Raw genomic sequence first — 19,577 nt, forward strand, 5'->3', positions numbered from 1 at the left:
GCAGTTTGGTGCTGGTGTCCGCTCGCTGGGCAGCCCCGGCAGCTGCACCGACTCGGGACAAAGCCCCAGAAACGCCGCAGAGCCCGGGGCAGGGCTGGGAGCTCCCACCGAGCCCCCTCCCGGCACCCACCCAACCCTCCGGGGCAGAGGGACCGAACCAAAGAGGAGCCGGGTGCTTGTAGCTGGGTATAGCAGCATAAATAGAAACGGAATCCAGACTTCCTGAATTCCAGGCAGTGCTCTAACCCCGAAGAGCATGATTAAATATTTAAAGTAACAAAACAAAAAAAATCCCTCTTCTGCCTAGCTGCCTCTCTTAACTCCTTACACCCATCTTGTCAGTTCAGGTCCAATAATGCCAGTGCTGAGCTCTCTTTCAGAGCCAGGCCCCCATTAGAAATAAGGCAAGAACTAGGGCGGAGGCTCTGTCTGCTTAAATACAGAAAATAAAATTTAGAAAGCGTTAAGAATTACATTAACCCTCTGCTAATTATTATTATTATGTACACCGATTAAAATTAGTTGTCATCATCTGGAATCCAACAGCCGACTGCTATGCGAAGTAGGCCCAGAGGAAGATCCCAGCACACACACAGAGCAGCAGGTTGATGTTCAGGATGTGTTTCACCAGTGGTTTCTCCTCCAGGGAAACCATGGGCAGGGGCTCAGGTTTGGTCTCTGCCGTGTTCTCAGCGTTCTCCTCTTTGCGCTCCATCCCGCAGAGCCACAGCAAAGTGGTCACCACCTTCGAGCTCCCTTTGGCCTTAGTCGGACCTAAAAAGACAGGCAGCAGTGAGGTGGGAATCTCACCAACACACCGAGTCCCAGGAATGTTTCAGTGTGCTCCTGTGCAAAGGCTTTGGATGCAGAAATGTACCAGAATTCATAGAATCATAGAATCCTAGAATCCTAGGGGTTGGAAGGGACCTGGAAAGATCATCTAGTCCAACCCCCCCTGCCAGAGCAGGGCCCCCTAGAGTACATCGCCTAGGAACGTGTCCAGGTGGGGTTTGAATGTCTCCAGTGAAGGAGACTCCACAACCCCCCTGGGCAGCCTGTTCCAGGGCTCCGTCACCCTTACAGTGAAAAAATTTTTTCTGATATTCAACTTGAACCTCCTATGCTCCAATTTACACCCATTACCCCTTGTCCTATCACTGGTCACCACTGAGAAAAGCCTAACTCCATCTCCCTGACACTCACCCCTTACATATTTGAAAACATTGATGAGGTCACCCCTCAGTCTCCTTTTCTCCAAACTAAAGAGACCCAGCTCCCTCAGCCTTTCCTCATAAGGGAGATGTTCCACTCCCTTAATCATCTCAGTAGCTCTGTGCTGGACTCTTTCAAGCACTTCCCTGTCCTTCTTGAACTGAGAATTCTTTAAAACGGATACGCTTGCTGTGCTGAGTGGTAGGAAGCCCTCAGGTAGCATCTCTGGGGGCTGTAGTACTCATTTCCTTCTTCCCTCTGAGCTCAAGTTCTGCTGTTCCCGACATTTTAAGGGAATTTTAAGTAAACTAAACCTAAAAGCTCTGCTGGGTGCCCATCAGCTTCCCCTGGCCTGCTCTGGTCCAGTCAGAGTTACTCCACGCCACACATCTGTAAATGGGATTCTCCCAGCTCTGGTGTGGGTCAGAGCACACGGGACCAAACACTGGGAAAGCAAACGGGAGACTCCCCAGGGGCTGGGAGGTCTGCACCACAGTCAGTAACTTTCTGATCTTTTCAACAGCTTTTTTTTAAAGACCAAAGCAGTACACAGCAAAAGCTGCAGAATTACATAAACAGTGTCCCAAGCCTGGCAAAGCCAAGGGATGATAATCATCACTGGAAAGTGCAGAGTGAGTTACTACACAGGTTTGTACCTAATACCCACAAGTACAAGTTTTAAAAAATGTAAATCCTCCTTCACTGATCTGTCAAGAACTCCGCCCAGGGCTCTGGGTTCTCCCTGCTGCTAGAGTCGGTCAGAAAACATCACTGAAAAACAGAAATGGAATTTCATGAAAATAATTGTGGTTTTCCTCCACCCTCCCCTTTTACAACCAGTTCTCCTCGCAAGGGGTGCCCACAGCACCAGTCTCTAGTGGGGATAACAGGCACGGCTCTCTGTATCCCATCCAGCTTAATTCCAAGCATCTGTAATGCCACCAAGAGATGGAAAAGAACCTAAACTTCTGCTTAGGGTAACACCTTCTAGGTTAGGTAAAAACCTTCTAGCAGGGCCTGAAGTTACAGAAATCCAGAGGAAGTGGTTTTTAAGGTTTCTTGTCTTCAAAGGCTTTACAGCCTGCCTAGGGTTGTTAAGTGTAGGTATGACTGAACAGGACACTTACATTTATTATCATCTGAACTATTTTCAGAAGCAATGCTTATATCAATCTGGAGAGCTGGGCGCTCAGCTTCACACACTCCTTTTGCAGCATCAGGGCAAGGGCTGACTGCTAGGTCTTTCTTGACTGGTGGATCCCCACGTGTGAACCAGGTAAGCCGACTTATCTGATGGCATGAAGAGTGGTGTTAAAGAAAAACTGCTTCCACGGTTGTCTAAAGGACTCCCTTAGCAGCAGAGCAGCCTGCAGAGAGAATACTTAGAGGGGCTGAAACCTGTTCTCCTGCTCTGCTGGAGCAGGTGAACAGCAAAGTGCTCAGCTGGTCACTGGAGAAGTGATGCTGCCACTGGCACCTTGGGTTTGGGTCTGTCTGGAGCACGACAGACACTCTCTGAAGGATGGAGTTTGTTCTTCTCTCTGGTTCTGAGGAGGAGACACTCTGCATGGGAACATCACTGGGTGCAGACTGGGAGCAGGTCAGTGAAGGGAGCAAAAGGATGGAAATTGTGGCCAGGGAAGAATGACTCGAAGAACTGGGGTTGTTGAGAGAAGAAGACAGGTGGGAGATATGATAATTTTCTTCAGTTATGTCAAAGCCTCATGAAAGAGGAATGTTCTTATAGGGCGGACAGGTAGGGATGAGCACAACATGAAGCTGGAAAGATCCAGGGAGGAAATGAGGAAAAACTGCTGCTGGGAAGGCAGTGAGCTCTTGAGTTGATCACACAGCTCCCTGGGCACCCTCCCTCTCTGGGATTCCTAAGAATGAGTTCACCAGGTCTTTCAGAAATACATCAGCTGAGCTGTGTTTTGAAGCAAGAGGATGTGTTGGCTGTATGATTTCTGAAGGCCTCCTCTGGCCTTCTTTCTGCTATTAATGTTTTTCTGAAGTCTCAGTACATCTATGGAAAACAGTTAAACTGGCACAAACCTGTTCCAGAGGAAGGGTGCTCTCTGCCCTTGATTTCTCTTTTCTGCAAGTAAAAATGGTTCCTCACTAAATTAGTAAGAGACTTGATAAAGATGACCCAGGAGCTGGAATTTCTTGGAAAATAGAGGGAAAAAGCTAATTGTCACAGATTAAACACACATTTGAACTTAAGTACAGCTCTTTGTAACATCTCCTGTTGACCAGGTTCCACAGTGGGACTCTGGATTTATGGGACCAAAATCTAAAATGGCAGCAGGGTGCTGGAGCAGAGGGGGGGGGGTGTCTGTAACAGGTTATCCTGAGGTTATCCTGAGCAAGGAATGAAGGCAAACTTCTACTGCCAGGTTATTTCTCCCCACATTATTCCCAGGGAAGTAGCGTGGGGCATCCTGGAAACCAACAACAACAACAAAAAAAAAAAAACCAAAAAATAAACCAACCAAAGCCCCGTGAAGGGGTAACTCACCATTTCCTCCGAGGGGGGCTCTGTCAGCATGCTGACCCCCAGCGTGGTCAGCGTGGAGATGGTGGCCAGGACCATGGAGAAGTAGAGGTAATGCATGTACCTCACCAGGCTGGGCCTGAGGTCACTCTGACCACACTGGGGCTCGGGGTAGATGAAATCCAGCACCAGGCGAATGACCCCCAGCAGCAGCCCCACCACCAGGCCCCAGAATGCTCCCTAGGAGAGGAAGGGTCTTCTTTACTGGGGAGAGGGGCTTGCACCCACCCAGGAGGTTTTCTCCTCACTCTTTTTTTTTTTTTTTTTTTTTTTTTGGTGGCTTTCTCTCCCCTCTCCCTTTTCTGTTCCTGCTGCCTCAGGCTGATCTCTGCAGGGCCAAGTGGGTGATTTAATCTCAGTGTGGAGGGAAGGTGTGGCATCAGACAGGTGTAACATCTCACACAAAATGCTTTAAAAAGTGGTATTTGCATCCTGATGATGGCCTTAACCCTTGGGGTTCTCTGCCTAACCAAAGCCCAGTTTGGGAAGACTTTCACCCTTCACCCTGGAGGTTTAGGGCCCCTGATGCCATTTGGTTGGTGTCCCTGGGTCTGTGCCTTCTGCAGCCCCCCCAGTGCAGACAACACAGTCCCTGTCATCAGCAAACCCCTTACAGGCTTCAAGGTGTTTTAGGGACACCCTGCCAGCCCACTGGGGTCACCTCCGTGCTGCTGGGTGCAGGGTCTGAGCACAGCAGAGCTGTTACCTTTTCATTTGCTCTCCTCCAGAAACAGCCCAGGATAAACACCACTGCCACGGGGGGCTGCAGGTAGGAGCTGATGGACTGGATGTAAATGAAGAGCTGCCCTCCCTGGCCAGCCTGGACCAGTGGGATCCAGAGGATGGAGATGACAGTCAGGAGCAGCACAAAGACCCTGTGGGAGGGAAGGATGCTGACACAGCTCAGCCTGCAAGACCCAGCCTGAGGTCCCTCACGAGCAGGAAGGCTCAAGCCCCCAGCAGACCCGGTGCAGGTGCCACATCAGCACAGGGGCACCAGGGTGTGCTGAGCTGTCTGGATGCTCCAGCTCTGATCCTCTGCACGTGTCCTGCCTCTCCATACCTGCCCACGATCATGAGCTCCCACTCGGAGCAACGGGGACGGAAATGTTTCCAGAGGTCCATGGTGAAAATGGTGCTGGCACTATTGAAGATGGAAGTCAGGGAGGACATGAGAGCTGCTATCATCACTGCCATCATCAGGCCCCTGAGCCCTGGAAACAGAAGTACAGACACCCTGAGGAACTCCCTGTTCCCCTGCTGTAGGGTGTCCTCAAGTTCTTCTTTGAGCCAGAACAGACTCTTTAAAGTGTTTTTAGCTCCAGCTTTGAAATGTCCAGTGATAGTAAGGTGGTAAAAACTGATTTTCCTTGTTAAACATCTGTGCTTTATGTCCTACACATATCTGACTGAATTATCTGCCTGGATACTGGGCCATCCCCCATCTGTCTTGCTCCATGCTGTCTCTTGCCACTGCCTCACCATGCCCAGACTGAAACCCAGTGAGCCCCCTGAAGTTATGGGTGGAGCTCTTTTCCTCTCTGCACTTCTCTCAGGGATGTTCTTTAGCTGGTCCATACCATACCCACCAGCACCAGCACCAGGCTCCTTACCTACAGGCAGAAGTTCTATGACCAGCTTTGGATAAGCAATATCAGAGCAGCCAGAGGGGTTGCCACAGATCTTCTGGCAAATTTCTGCATCTGCACAAGCCACCAGATCTAAAATAAACAAGAGGCAGTGAGAGTCAGCATTCCCCAGCCACAGCAAACAAATAGATCTGGACAAGTTACTCCTCTGAAGGTTTTAAACCGTTTTCTAAGTGAAATGCTCACTTCCTTACTTCCCTTTATTTTCCCTTCCTGCACACAGAGCAGGGATGGGGGTGCTGGGGTCTGCTGGAGGAGGGGGGGGATGTTCTCCAGCTTAGGGTGGGAAATTTCTCCAGTCTGGGCTTTTGGGGCATTGCAGCCTTTTAGCTGCACAGTCCCCATGCTGGGTGTTCTATGTTGCTTTCTGGGAGCAAAATTTTGGTAATCCTTTAATCAGCATTGGCTCTAAAAGAAGAGAGGAGGGCAGCAATGCAAGAAGAGCCCAGCCATCATGTAAACGATTTTATTATTTTTGTAATTCTTTCTAAAGGACAGTGTGGGAGTCATGACATAACCTGTGAAATGGGGAGGGTCACTATTCCACCCCTCTGGCTTCAACCACAGTCCAGGCAGTGGTGGTAGCAGGGGGAGATCTCTCCCTCAGCACTTACCTGGGAAGAGAATCCTGCTGATCATGCCTGGCATCACCATCATAAAGAGGGGCAAAATTTTCAAGTAGGAGGTCATCAAGGAGCCTCCTTTGGCATGAGAGAGGTTTTTAGCAGCAAGAGACCTCTGAACAATGACCTGGAAGTTAAGAAATGGTTTTATCAGCTGCCAGCAGAGAGGAGCTGGCGTGGGGGGGTGATGCCCCTGGGGTTCCTGTGTCTGCTTTGTCCTCCTCTGAACTATTGAAATGTCAGTGGGGGGAACACAGAGCTGGGCTGGAGCTTTCTAACTCTTGGTTCAGGTCCTGAGGATCCTGCAGAAACATGGATCTGAAAGGCATTGCTTGTGCCATCAAACCTGAGCCTTGCCCCTGCAGCATCTGCTTCTTGACTAATCATACTCAGCCTTGGAATTTTTATTATTCTTTTTTTTTTTTTTTTTTTTTTTTTTGAGGACTTTTCTGACCCAATGGTTAAGCTTGGCCAGGTCAGCAGCCCTCCTGCCAAAGCAGAACAGAGTCTGAAACAAGGAAAATGAGTGAAATAAAAGAGCAGTGCAGGAACATCAGGGGGTTGCTTAGGGCTTCAGTCTGGCTGGCTCTGGGGTGCTCAGGAGGAGGGATCAAAGCCCTGGGAAGCTGGAATGAGTTCACAGGTGGTTCACAAGAATTGAAAAGCTTAAATTAGAAAAAAAAAAACCCAAGCCATCTTTACAGACTAGGATTAATTCACACAGCCTCAGCCCTTTTTACGTTGAAATGATTCCCAAAACTTAGCTGTCCATATTACATTTAGGATTGAAACCATCAGATTGTGCTAAATTCCCACCAGAAATAGGAAACCAGTCCAGGCCCTGGGCAGACCCTGAGGTTGTAATTGGATTCAAACAACCAACACCACAGTTCCTGAGCCTGAACAAAGCACCCAGCAGGGGCCCACCTGATCTGTACACCAGTACCACAGGGACGGGATGGTCATTCCCACCAAAACTCCTGGCCAGGGAAGGTCAGAGTTAACGGGGTCTCTGAAGATGTGAAAAGCATCTTCTCTTGGCAAGCCACAGCTGCTGTTCTCCTTGCGGGTGCTGGGGATGGCATCAAAGTATTTTGTCTGCAGACCTTCAAGGCCACCAACTTCAATAAAACCTAAAACAGGTCATGAGAAGCAGTTATCACATCACCCCGTGGGTTTCCCAGGCTCTGGACTTTGCTGTGGAGGATCCCTCACAAGAATTCCTTAAAACCAGAAGCTGTTGGCTCCATCACTGGGCCTGGGGACAGCACAACACTGAGCTGCTGGCTGGGGAAGGCTCATCCATGGTGTTGCTTCAAAGCATAACTCCTGTAGAGATTTTTCAGGGAGCACTTGTGCATTTTTACCATATAAAGAACTGAGATTATTTGTACGGGGATGTATTCCAGCAGGAAAATATGTGGAAAGCAGTTCCCAGAACTCCCATCAACTGAGTAACCAGTTGTGCTGCTCCCCCTTGCCCTGAGCAGCTGGTGGAGCTTCTGTCAGAGTTTTAGCAACAATAAAACCCCCAGGAAACACTCACTGAAGACCATGAGAGTCACAGCCCCGACCAGCATGATGAGGGTCTGCAGAGCATCCGTGTAAATCACAGCTGCCAGGCCACCTGAGGGAGCAGAGAAGCAGCAAAGGGTGGGACAGGGGTTTTGGTTCTGTCATCCCAGCTCTGCAGAGGTTTGGGGTGAGCAGCATGAGCTGCCTGAGCCCACCGGGCAGGGGGGCAGCCCGGACAGGTCCCCTGCGTGGTGCTTTGGCTGGAATTTCTCATGTTTTAAATCCTCATGAGTCACCACCAAAAATCCAAAGTCCAGGATAAGCACTTCTACGGGAAACTCGGGGAAAAACTCCAAAACTAAGGCAGAGCTGAATAAGGAGAAGGAAAAACAAAGCAGGGGGAGGATCTTGATGAGCAACATCTCTCGGGGTGAGCACTGGGAAAGGAGCAACCTTTATTTGTTTGGGATTTACTGCTTACCCCGTGCATGGCTTTTTTCCATTTGGCCACTCAGGAGCCCCGAAAGGGCACCCAAGATCCTCCAGGCTTCCCACATTACATGGCTCATTGTTATGTTAACCTCTCATACCTCCAAAAAGCCCAGAGGAAAAATGTGGTGAGCAAATGCCTGGCGTGGAGCTTCTCCTTAAAGCAGAGCTGAGCTGCCATGGCCTTATCAGGGCTATTTATTTCCTCTTACCTGGTAGTTCTTCCCTAGCAGGCAGGAAGGATTTCTTCCTAATCAATTCCTTCCCTCCCCCCCCCCTCATTCTCCAGGATTCCCAGCAGGAGGATCCCTGGGCATCTCTGCTTTGGGCTGAGCCTCCCCACGTACCCGCCACGGTGTAGACAGCAGTGATGCTCAGCAGCCCCACGACTGCCAGGTAGAGGTCCCAGTGCAAGGCTTGCTGGATGAAGAGAGCCCCAGCATACATGTCAACCTGGAGGGAAAGATAATCAGTGACACTACTGAGCCCCTCGGAGCTGCTGCTGCCAGGGAACACGATGGTTCAGCTGGCCAAGCCCTCTCCTTCAGTGTCACCACTCTGCTTTGTGACAATCTCCTCCCTGGGGCACATCCCCTGCTCCAGGCTCCTGGGCATTAGGATCAGGTTTGGTTCAGTGTTTGCTCCTGGGATAAGGGAGGGTGACAAATGGAGCTGCCCCAAAGGAGGGGAACACACGCAGTGCTCTCTCAAAAAGGACATTTTTGGAGCTTGGGTGAGATGGGTGGGAGGGCTGTGCCGGGCAGGGGTGCCTCAGCCTGCCAGCAGCCCCAGCACCCCTCTGCCATCACACAAATTCCTCCCTGAGGACACGGTGACAGGGAGATCATCAGGGATGTCCTCAGGGCTGGGGCCCAGCCCTGGCCACCCAGCTCCGCAGATACCTGAAAGCACTGAGAGCTTCAGGGTAGGCAAACCACAGAGCACAGCATGACAAACAGGTACAAAGGCAGCTGAACAACCCAGCCTCTCTCATCAGGACTCACAATAAGAGATTTGCACCAAACGGGTCACTGCTTGTAGAGGAGAACCTTGAGCTTGGCTCCTGGGTGCCCCCTGAGCCCTGGGGATCTGATTGACTCCAGTGGCTCAGGTGCTGCTGGGGGGTGGAGGAGCAGCCAGGGGGGTGCTGGGCAAGGGGGATTATGTGTCCCATGCACTGCATCCAACAGAGGCAGCAGAGCTCTCAGCTCTTTGCATCCCTACACAGACTTTGTTCATCCTGCACACAGCAGCATCTGGAGTGTGTGGGGGCAGGAAACAGGAGAGGGAAGAAACTGAGTAACCTGCCCGATGTGCAGCACCTAAACCCCCAAACACATCCATGCCCACGGCTCAGCCACTGCTCAGGATGTTCACACCTGGCCTCCCCTCCTGCTGTAACAAAAATTCAGATCCTTAAGAGGAAAAACCTGAGGTTTGTTGTCCCAACAACTGCAACCCGACCCCCTCAGCTGGTGCTAATCCACCCTTACGCCAATGTGGGGAGGGGTCAGTAATTGCATTTCTCCACCTCCCTGGCCACCCCAGCTCACTCTGTTTGTTTTCCCACTCACGGATATTTTGGTGAAGATGTAGATGAACAGGTAGAGGATGGCCAGGAACATCTGGATCCTTCTGCCCCCAAAGCGTCTCCGCAGGTACTCGGGCATGGTGGTCACCTACACCAGAGGCACCATCAGGGCAGGGGGTGCAGGACCCCCAGGGAGGTTCTGCATGGGGAGAAGCCCAGAACAGCCCTGCCAGCTGCTCTGTTTGGTTCTCAGCTGCCTTCCCAGCAGCTCAGCAAGTGCTGACTTCGCTGTAATTCTTGCTGTAAGGCTCCCTGTGAGGGCCTCTGCCCATCTCCTGGAGGGATGGGACAATTCTGCCCCATTGTGGGGGTGCAGAGCAGGCTGACCCCCTCCAGCCCAGCCCTCAGAGCTGTCCTCAGGCAGCAGCTCTCATCTTGTCCCCTTCAGCCCAGGCCACCAGAGCAGCTCAGAGCACCCTGGCTCAGGCTCAGCAGGAGGTGGTTAAAGCCCCTGCACCAACCAGGTGGTTTTAGTACCAGCAAATCACTGGTGGACACAACCCGCCCCTACTTACTCCTGCTGCTATGTAAATGGGCAGGAACAGCCAGGCCAGCACCAGAACACAAAACATCCCCTGCAGAGGAAAGGAAAAGGAAGGTCAGGGAAGCTGTGGTCAGGGGGGTCAATGGGGACATGGGGACGGGTTGTCCTTTGAGCTCGTGCAGCCAAAGGCTGAGCCTTTGGAGCTGCCAGACCCTTGTGTGGTGTCTGGTTGGGGCTGGGATGGGGGTTAGGATTGGGGTTGCCCTGGGGAGCACAGAGCTGGCCCCAGAGTCCCTGTGCCCCACTCACATTCCACTCGTAGGCTGTTGCAGCAATTCCTGAGGCAGCCCCTGACCCAGCCAGCCCAATGAAGTGGCCACTTCCAACATTGCTGGCAAACAGGGATGCACCCACCTGGAGAAAAACAGGACCAGGCATTGTTCTCAGCCCAGTGATGGACAAAAGGGTGAACAGAGCAGTTCATTGCTTACAGCCCACAGGGGATCCCCCTGTGGAGGTGATGCTGTTCCCCCATCATTACTACAGGGGACATGAAATCCTTGATACCCTCTGCCACCTGCTTTTGGCCATGCATTCAGTGGCTCTGACTCCTCTCTCCACCTCCTTTTATCATTTGCTGCCTGTCACTCATTTATGGACACGCTTAGGACCATCCTGCTTCCAAAAGAGAGTCAAGTCTCTCGTGGGGGAGCAGGGCAGAAGGTAACAAGCAGACGTGCCAGGCTGTCAGGTTCTTTTATCAGTACCCCCTGACTCACCAGCCCAGCCCAAGTGCAACACCCACTCCACAGACTGGCTCAAGATAAAGCTGCACCCCCCACGGGGACCACCCTGTCTGTTCTGGGGACCTCCAGATCCAAGCTGGAGCCCCAGAGAGGCTGTGCCAGCTGGGGACTGGCCCTGCAGCTCCTCCACGTCCCCAGTCTCAAATACAGAAACCCCCCACTATCATAAGTGGGTCTTTGCAAAATGTGGAAGTAAAGGTTTTTTTTCTTCCCTTTTTGAAGGAAAAAGTGCTTTCCAGTCTTGCTGTAGCCCAGGGGCACAAGCAGGGCACTGATAAAGATACTCACAGGCCACCAAACCATCTGTCCTCCAGCTAGGAAGTAGCCTTTCACCGTGCTGCGCTGCGTCTTCCACATGGACTGGGGAGGCAGAAAAGCAAACGTGGGGTTCAGCTGCCCCCCCCTCAGCATCCCCAAACACTTTCCCTCCCGGGACACTCTGTGCTGTCATCAGATGAAAGGGAGGGGGTTCCTGAAGGTCCTGCCAATGCTGCTGGGAAATCCTGGGGGATGAGAGAGCAGCAGCCAAGGGAGGGTCCTGGCTGAGGCTGAGCCATGGGATGTTTTCCCTATCACCTCAGCGTCCTGATTCAATGTTTTCTGTGAGAAACCAAACCACTCCGGATCACGAGGAAGACAAGGAACTTTGGGCAAGTACTGTGGCCATCTCTAGTTGCCAGGCAGAGGCAGGAGAACTGCTCAGCCCCTTGGCTCCCGACCTGCAGAGCTTTCAGACAGTTTCACCATCAGAGTTGTGCACCACACCTGAAGGGAGGAACTGTTCATCCCAGCCCTAGCAACAACCAGGCTGTGCTCCTGCTGCTACAGAAGCCATGCCAGCAGGCTGTCCTTCTGCCTTAATTATATATTAACTGTGTCTTTAATTTACAGAACCTGGTGGTGAGACCACTGCAGCCAAGCACAGGTGCTTTATAGGGCAGCAGTTCCCTCCTGGATGAACACAACATTATTATTATTATTAGCAATACTTTGTACTGAGTTGACCTCTTCTTTCCAAGGGTTCTCAAACCCTTGGCAAACACTCGAGCTGAACAGCTCTCGTCTGGAGCAGGGAGGACACTTCCCCAGGCTGAAGTGAGGAAAAGGACCTGTAAACTCCACTTTCTGCTTGTTCAGTTAAATCCCATGAAGTGTGGCCAGATTCAAACCAAAGGAAAATAATTCGAGGCCAAAAAATCCTTAATTTTCAGTATAACCAGGCACATATGGAAGCTTTTGATGGTATGTGCTTACCCACAGCCCAACTGCGAGGACAAACACGAAGTAGAGCACCAGGACAGCAATGTCTGTGGGTTCCAGCATCTTCTGGGGAAACACATCCCAGGAGGGGGTGGTGGAGGAGGGAGTGCTGCTGGTGGGCTCCATGGCTTGGCATGCAGGCAGAGAGCTTCTTTACCCTGATGCATAAATCTGTTAAAAAATGGGTTAGATGGTTAGAGAGGAGGTGGTAGCACCCTGAAGATGTTGCCTGTTTCTGGAACAACTCGGGGGTTGTCAGCTCTGGCTGTGGTGCTGCTTGTGCTGGAGCTGTGGCTCTTTGGCATTTGCCTTCATCCGTGACTCCAGTTCTGTGATGGGAAGGTGGTGCCAGCAGGCTGGTCAGCTGGGGCTTGGTCAGATTCCTTCTGCAGTGGATAATTGTCTGACTGGTGGGAGAAGTGGCAGCACTGTGGGACGGGCCCTGCTGAGAAGCTGCTGCCAGAAAGGTACCAGTGACAAGCTGCTGGGATGGGACAACACATGAGCTGCTTCAGTGTTGGTGGCATTGTCCTCCTTGGCCATGGCGAGGTGCAGAGGGTGCTCAGGTTCCTTCCTGGGCACGGCTCCTTTCCACATCAGGAAGGGGAGGAGGCAGAGCAGAGGTCACCGAGCAGAGGGATGGATGGAGGGGTGGATGGATGGACCCTCTGCCATGCTGGAGTGGGATGGGGCAGGGGGATGAGCAGCTGGTCTGGGATGGGCACCAAGAGCTGGAAGAGCTGGAGCTGGAGCTCCCTCCTGCACCCCGCTCCAAAGCAGCGTTTCCTGCAGCTGAGATGCTCAAGTTCTTCATGATTTTAAGCAGGAATTAAAACCCGTTTTCTTGTCCAGAAACGCCAGATCAGGAGCTGTGGCAGCTCCCTGAGCCCCCCGTGGTGCCAGGCAGGGCCCTGGAGCAGGATGGAGCCGTGCAGGGAGGCTGCCGGGGGCTGAATGAACGCGGTTCCTCCGGGGTTCCTCCTGGGTTCCTCTTGGGTTCTTCCTCCCCGGCCCAGGCTCGGCCCCGCGCTGACGGGACCGGAGGTGAGGGGCAGCCCTGGGGGCTCAAGGGGATCCCCTAGCTCGGGGGGACCCTCGGGGATCCCCCTGGATCCCCCTCACATCCAGGCTGCAGCCACGCGTGATTTCTCTTACCCCGCTGAGCCGAAGATGGGGGCAGAGCCGGCGCTCCCCGGAGCCTCGCAGTTGGATCAGCTCCGGGTCCAGCCCCGGTGTCACCGAGACGGCTGGGCCGGGGAGGCCGCTGGTTCTTCTCCTCCTGGCCAGGTCCTGTGGCCTCTCTCACACTTGTCAGACAACACTTATATGCTCCCGGCTGCCAAAAAGCCGAAGAAGGTGGGGTGAGGGGTGTCCTGGAGCAGCCCTGGGCTTTCGGCGTGGCCGGTCCGACAGCAAGCGGTCCAACAAGTTCTTCCTTCACCTGAGCCCTCGGCACGCAGCACAGACCCAACCAGCAGCCCTGCCCCTCGTCCCCGTGTTTCACAACCTCCAGCAGCTTCACCCCCACTTGGAGCTGCACCGGGAACCCATCCCGAACTCACCTGGAGCCCAAAGAGCACCCGGCGGCACCGGCTGCCCGGGGGTGTGTGGGGCAGAGCAGGGATGGAGTGATGGGGATAGGGATGCAGCGATCCCTCCTGCCAGGCAGCACTCGGGAGGGACGAGCCCTGCCCTGGGCCACTGCCACCCCCTCCTGCAGTTACAAAAAGGTTGGGCAATCAATAAGGATTTTCCCGCTGGCAAGTCCCATCCAGGACCCTCTTTCCACAGCTGGGGTTTGTATCCCGAGGCACCAGCGCAAGAGCTGAAGAGGGGACAGAGCCATGTCCTGGCTGGGACCGGGGACTTGAAGTACCTCAGCGGAGCCTTTTCTGTGCCTTAGAAAGCCCCAGACCCCACCGAATTCCTTGGGAGCTTCTGCCTCGCAAGGATGCAGGGCACTGGCGATCAGACCAGGGCTACCTTACCTCTTTAATAGGCAACATGTCTTGGCTCTTGCCAAGATCTTACTGGCTTGCTTAACCTCTAACTAGGAAAAGAAAAATGAGGTTTGGTGTGCCAGCTCCCGGGAAGTCGCTAACTCTGCTCTCCCACCTCCTGCTTTCGCTTTTGCAGCTCTGATATTGCTGGTTCCTTTCATCCCAAGACACTTCCCACCTCAGGACATGCAGCAGGTGGTGGGCACCAGCAGAACCCCCGGAGCCAGGAGCTGTGTGGGCTCCATCCCACTCGGGGTCCCTCCAGGCAGAGCCCCGGTGCCTTTCCCCACTCTGTGCCTGCACACCTGGGGCAGAGGCATTTGTCACGTCCCTCGGGAAAGACAGGAACCTCGGGATACACTCCAGGGGAAATTCCCAGCGCTGGATGCAGGTGCTGGGTGAAAGTTCCTCTTGCTGCTCCCGGAGCCGGGGGTGAGGTCGGGCGTTGGGAAAAATGCGGTGGAGTCGGTTGCTCTGATTGCAGATCCCGACTCCGCCACGGCCCAGTGGAAATTTTGCCCATTTTGTGAATTCAGCTCACAGCCCGGGCTCCCTCGGCTCCTGGCACAGGCGGCAGCGCTTCCCTCGCCAGAGATTGTGAGGAAGGAACATCCGTGGCATTGAAATGAAGCGGCTGAAGCCGGCTCTTGATCAGCGGTCCCGGGAGAGACGCAGCCCACGTGGGTCCCCGGGAGCCCATCGGGACCGGCTCTCTCTAAAATCCCTCCTCAAATGGGGTTTTTTTTAAGCATTCCCAGGTCCATCCACCTCCTCCAGGTACCGCGGCTCAGCCGGGCTGGGACACAGCCCCTGACCCAGGCACCCACCGGAGCTGAAAGGGAACTTACTGCGCTCAGCCGGGTCTCATTCTGCTCCCTGCGCCGGGCACCACCGAGCTCTGCCAACTGACAGGCAGCTTAAATATTGCCAGAGAATGGGGATTTGCCAGCCGAGCTGTTAACGATGTCACAAGGAACCAGAAGGAATATTTACAGTCAAAGTTAAACTAATGGCCCGAAGTTACTCTTTCGGCCTCACGTGGCTCTGGTGAGAAGTGTATTATTTTCACTATCGGGGCTCACGGGTCAAACTCCAGAGTGCCATTCTCTCTTAAGCAATCTGCACAGCTAGAGAAGGGACAAGTAACAATGAAAACAAAACAAAACAGAATCTCCCTGCTGATGTTCTCTCGAGCTGAAAGCTCACAACACAGGGGAGCTGACAGCTAATCCGGTCTCCAAGCTTATGCTGAAGCCTTACAAAGAGCAGGACTCAGCCCTGGGCTGGGGTCCGTAACTCATTCCTCAGCCTGCAGGTTAATCCCAGAATCGAGCCCCCTTCTGGGACCAGGCTTTGGTCAGGCTTTGGATGATGGTTTCAGCATCACCTCTCTGCAAAACCTGACGAACATTTATGGCTAAATGATGTGCAGAGAATGATGCTGGGGAGGGAGCGTGGCGGGAGGCAGCTCTCCCAGCTCTGACCCTGGGGTTCAGGGAGCCCCGTGTCTCAGTGCCAGCAGCCTGGCTGCACCCCAAACACAGGGCAGTTACCAATCCCAATTTTCCTGGCCAGCCCTCAGCTCCTCTGCAGCTCCTGGGTGAAATGCTCCCCCAAAGCAGAGCAGCCCCGTGCAGTGGCTCTGGGTGCAGGTGCTCATTTCATGGTGCAATGGTGCTGCTTTCACCAAAGGTCTTGTGAAACCTACCCCTCCTCTGACAACCTCAGCTGCAACCATAACTTCCGAGTTTTCTAAACTGGCAGTGGAGGAAAGTACATTAAATAACCCAGCCTGGGAAACCAGAAAGCAAAGCAGGAAGCCCCTGGTATCTGTATTTTATCTGATTGTTTCCCACTCTTTCCAAAATACTGAAGAACGTAACTAAAGGTCTTTGGATCTTATGATTGGAGGAGCTTTAATTTGATCTGTTGGAACTTGGAAAACCCAGATTTTTCCTAAATTGTGTTAGAACAATGCTGATCCTTGGGGGGCTTCAAATTCATCACCCAGGTACCTTGTGCCACCCCCCAGTCTCTGCCGCCTTTTTCTGACTTCCAACCCTTCTAGTCTGAAGCTGAGACCTTTGTTTGTCTCTTTGGCATCTTTCATGGCACCTGGAAAATAATTACAGATTTGTGGCTCTTCAAGATACCGAGAAGGAGGGTTCATGAATGGTTCCAGTTGGGTTTGGCAGTGCCAGCCTGGTGCCACCTCACCCCAGCCACTGCCCCAGTGGGACCTCTCCTCACCATGACTTCACTGAAAAGTTGTTCATTTCCTTTCTGATCTTTTCCTCCCCCCTTTTCTTGCAGGAAAGAGTAAAAATCCTTAAATAATTTGGAATGTAACCTGGGATTGTGGTGGCCATTGTTCCCCTGTCCCTGTCAGAGGATGGAAGTGGCACCCCATGGAGCCAGAGCCATGGCTGTGTTCCTGTCCTGACCCCGGGCTGCTGCCTGAGTTATTATTTCCTTCCCAAGGCTTTCCTGGGAAGATGATCCCACGATGGAGGCTGAGGCAGGAGTTCTGCTAAGGCTGTGCAGGGCTGGAGCCAGAGCACTGGTTCTGGGGGAAAATTCCCTGATGTTTGCAGGTCTCAAGAAATAACAACCCAAACGTCTGCAGTGAATGGTGCTGGAGGCTCCGGGACATCTTTCTGTGCTGATGACCCCAGATGATGGGGAGTGGTCCCTGGGGTGCCAGGAGGGGTTTGAGCACTTCCAGGGCACATATACCCAGCGAGGGACCTGTCACACCTTTTGTTAACTCTGCTCAGAGCCATTTAGCAGCTGCTGGGGCCGTGGCCACCAGGGAGGACGCAGAGCCTGAGCAGGCTGCTATAAACCAGCTAAACTACAACCAGGAGATCTGATAGCACATCAGTCCCTATCTATCTGCTGCTGGTGTGGAGAGAGATAAATCACTGCAGGGACATAAACTCAGCCTCAGCCAAGAATTCCTTTTCAGAGGGAAACAATTCACTGGCTCACACGCTCACTGAATGTTTTCTTCTGAAGGCAGCAGAAAAAAAAATCCGCACTATTTTAAGAATGTTCATCCTGCTGTCCTGAGTGCTGGCACGCCAGCAGCTCTCCTCACACAGGTTTTTCCACTGCCAGCCTGAATCCAGCAAGGTCTGATCCTGCTCCTCTCACCTGGAGGTGTAAGGGGTTGATATTAAGCTGTGCAGCCACACAAGTGCCAGATGCAGAGTTCCTCACCTCTGGCTGCCATAGAAAGCAATTTTTGCCTGGACACAGAGGTAGATGCAGTCAGGAGGGAGAAGGCAGTAGCTTTATTTTAGGAATAGCACATAGGCATTAGGTAGAGACTGAGGCATTAATATACATAGTCTCATTATCAAATAATACAACCGTATGTCAGAAGTTCTGGTTCTTTGAAAATAGTCACATATAAATACCAAAGGGAGTTCTAACTACTCTGGAAAGTTACAACATGTAGCAAAACCTATGTACAGCATTTTCACATTTGTAACAACAGTTTCAAAAGAACCTCCAGTGGTTTAAATACTGAATTTATTTTTTTTTTTTTTTAGAAAAAAAAATTAATAATAATCAATGGAATGCATTGTGCAACATCCAAACTGGAAAGAGGAGCTGGGAGAGCATCGCCCCTCACCACAGCAGAGGGGAGGCAGGGACAGATGGGGCTGGGCCTCTGGGAACACAATGCTAGAAACTACCTGGCACTTAAAGCTGGGTGAACTGAGAACACTTGTGAAGACACACTTCACTGTCTACAGCAGGGTTTAAAAAAAAAAAAAAAAAAAGAAATACACTGAAAACTGAAGATCTGATGGCTGTAAGGTCTCCCAGCAATGACACAGCAGTTGGTGACCCTGCAGGGAGCAGGGGCTGTGCTGGGAGCTGGTGCTCTCCTGGGCCAGGGCTTGCTGAGCACTTCCATGGGCAGGGGGCTGGAGCTTGGTGGGTTGGGAAGGCAAGGGAGGCTTTTTGCAGGGCGTGATGCCTCTCAGGGTCACCACACTGCAGGTTTGCTGCTGCCCAGAGGCACATCCACCACGCCTGGGATGCTGCCCTCCCAGGGGATGTGTCCCAGGGAATGAAATCACCTAAATACCAAGCAGCTGCCTGCAGGGGTTCCCGGGGCTCCCTGCTCATGCAGCTCTTGGGAAGCCCTTGGGAAGGAATGGAGGAAGGCAGGGAGGTTTTTCTGGTCTCTGCTCTCCCTCAGAGGTGGCACTCAGGACTGCAGAGGACTCCCAGAGCTCATTTTTGGGCTACCAGGAGCTCTGCACTTTCCAAGGAGGCACTGAGATGCTCAGGGATTTATGTCTCCTGGCGAGTTAAAATCAGTCTAAGTGCTGATGGAAGATGCCAAGACCTGTCAGTCTCTGCCACACTTTCCAGCAAAGCTGAGGGCTGGGAGAGACTCCGGGCTTTCCTTCCTCTCCAGCACGGCTGGATAGAGCCAGACCGGATCCATGTTGGAGATGACACAGGCAGAAAGGTTCTGCAAGGTCACGTTGCTTCCCATTGTCAGCCCGTGGCAATGCCTGGGGATGAAACCCTCGTGCTGGAGATGGAGAGAGCTGAGAAAGCTGTTGTCAAGAGCAGGGGGGTCTCTTTACCTTCTTGCCCCTGTGCCTCCTCCCCCTCTCATCCATCCACCATCACCCACGGTGCCTTTTCAGTGTCCAAACTGCCCCGACCCCTCTGCCCGTGGCTCTGCTTGGTGTTTGCAGGTGACAGCAGCCTATTTACAACCAGACTCGATGGGAGCAAATTGCACTTTGTTGGCTATCAAGTGTTGGAGCTGGGATTGCTGCAGAGCCCTCACCAGGCCAGGGGCGAGGTCATCCTGGGGCTGCGCTGGCTCTCACCACCCTGCACATCACTGAGTGCCCGCTGCAGGAGAGAGCAAAGAGCAGGAGCTGAGGATCAGCAGAAGGGACATTTCAATGCTATTGCCCACTGCAGACTTAATTCTGCCCTGGCCGCCTGCTGGACAAGCCCTGGAAGCACAGTGCTCCAGAATGTAAGGTAAAGGAACCCATCTCTGACCACCCTTCCTTCCCCTTCCCCACAAAACCCCTCAGGGTCACTCTGAGAACCACCAAATCTTTTACATTGGGTCTCAGAATTTAGGTTCCTCCCCTGCTGGGTTTCTTTTTTTTTTTTTTTTTTTAATTTTTTTTTTTTTTTTTACACAGTTTAAAAGTTCTTAAACATCTCTCTGCTGTTAACCAAGAACACCAGAGCATGGCAGCAGCTGCTTTCCTCCACATGGGGCTTGGAGCATCACCCTCACCTCTGCCTCCCACCCCACCCAGCCAGCTGGCACCTTGGAAACTTTGCCCTTGCAGGCCCCCAGGCAGATGTGCTCATGGAAATCCCACCTGGCTCCCA

General features: G+C 52.7%; 2 protein-coding genes across 11 annotated transcripts in view; both read right to left on the reverse strand.

Moving 5' to 3' along the window:
- Nucleotides 1-219: 219 nt before the first annotated feature.
- Nucleotides 220-15,259, reverse strand: SLC5A11 (solute carrier family 5 member 11). Of its 7 annotated transcripts, none has more exons than XM_071761457.1 (17): nucleotides 15,035-15,259; nucleotides 12,181-12,357; nucleotides 11,215-11,286; nucleotides 10,430-10,534; nucleotides 10,152-10,211; nucleotides 9,620-9,724; nucleotides 8,393-8,498; nucleotides 7,588-7,668; nucleotides 6,969-7,174; nucleotides 6,033-6,168; nucleotides 5,383-5,490; nucleotides 4,833-4,983; nucleotides 4,476-4,644; nucleotides 3,734-3,949; nucleotides 2,340-2,502; nucleotides 593-774; nucleotides 220-429 (listed from the first exon to the last, which is right to left on the reverse strand). In XM_071761457.1, the coding sequence occupies exons 2-17, from the start codon at nucleotides 12,310-12,312 to the stop codon at nucleotides 412-414; spliced, it is 2,010 nt and encodes a 669-aa protein (XP_071617558.1). In that variant the 5' UTR covers nucleotides 12,313-12,357; nucleotides 15,035-15,259; the 3' UTR covers nucleotides 220-411. The 7 variants fall into 7 exon arrangements, with proteins under 7 accessions (XP_071617558.1, XP_071617557.1, XP_071617556.1 ...); XM_071761456.1 differs by having other exon boundaries at nucleotides 220-432; XM_071761455.1 differs by lacking the exon at nucleotides 220-429 and adding an exon at nucleotides 13,342-13,522 and having other exon boundaries at nucleotides 471-774; nucleotides 15,035-15,184.
- Nucleotides 15,260-17,450: 2,191 nt separating this feature from the next.
- The window catches only part of GRID2IP (Grid2 interacting protein), a 34,969-nt gene continuing 32,842 nt past the window's right edge, over nucleotides 17,451-19,577 (reverse strand). For all 4 annotated transcript variants that reach the window (XM_071761431.1, XM_071761430.1, XM_071761428.1 and 1 more), the window contains one exon: nucleotides 17,451-19,076. In XM_071761431.1, the coding sequence (XP_071617532.1) occupies nucleotides 19,005-19,076 (72 nt within the window). In that variant the 3' untranslated portion in view covers nucleotides 17,451-19,004. The remainder of the gene's footprint in view (nucleotides 19,077-19,577) is intronic.

Source organism: Heliangelus exortis, chromosome 17 (genome assembly GCF_036169615.1).
Source record: "Heliangelus exortis chromosome 17, bHelExo1.hap1, whole genome shotgun sequence".
NCBI classification, from domain to species: Eukaryota; Metazoa; Chordata; class Aves; order Apodiformes; family Trochilidae; genus Heliangelus; species Heliangelus exortis.

Coding starts and splice junctions, on each gene's coding strand:
- SLC5A11 (XM_071761454.1), bottom strand. CDS start 12,312: ATGGAGCCCACCAGCAGCACTCCCTCCTCCACCACCCCCTCCTGGGAT. Junction 10,535..11,214: donor GACAGATGGTTTGGTGGCCT/GTGAGTATCTTT, acceptor GTTTTTCTCCAG/GTGGGTGCATCCCTGTTTGC. Junction 7,175..7,587: donor TGTGACTCTCATGGTCTTCA/GTGAGTGTTTCC, acceptor GACCTGTTTTAG/GTTTTATTGAAGTTGGTGGC.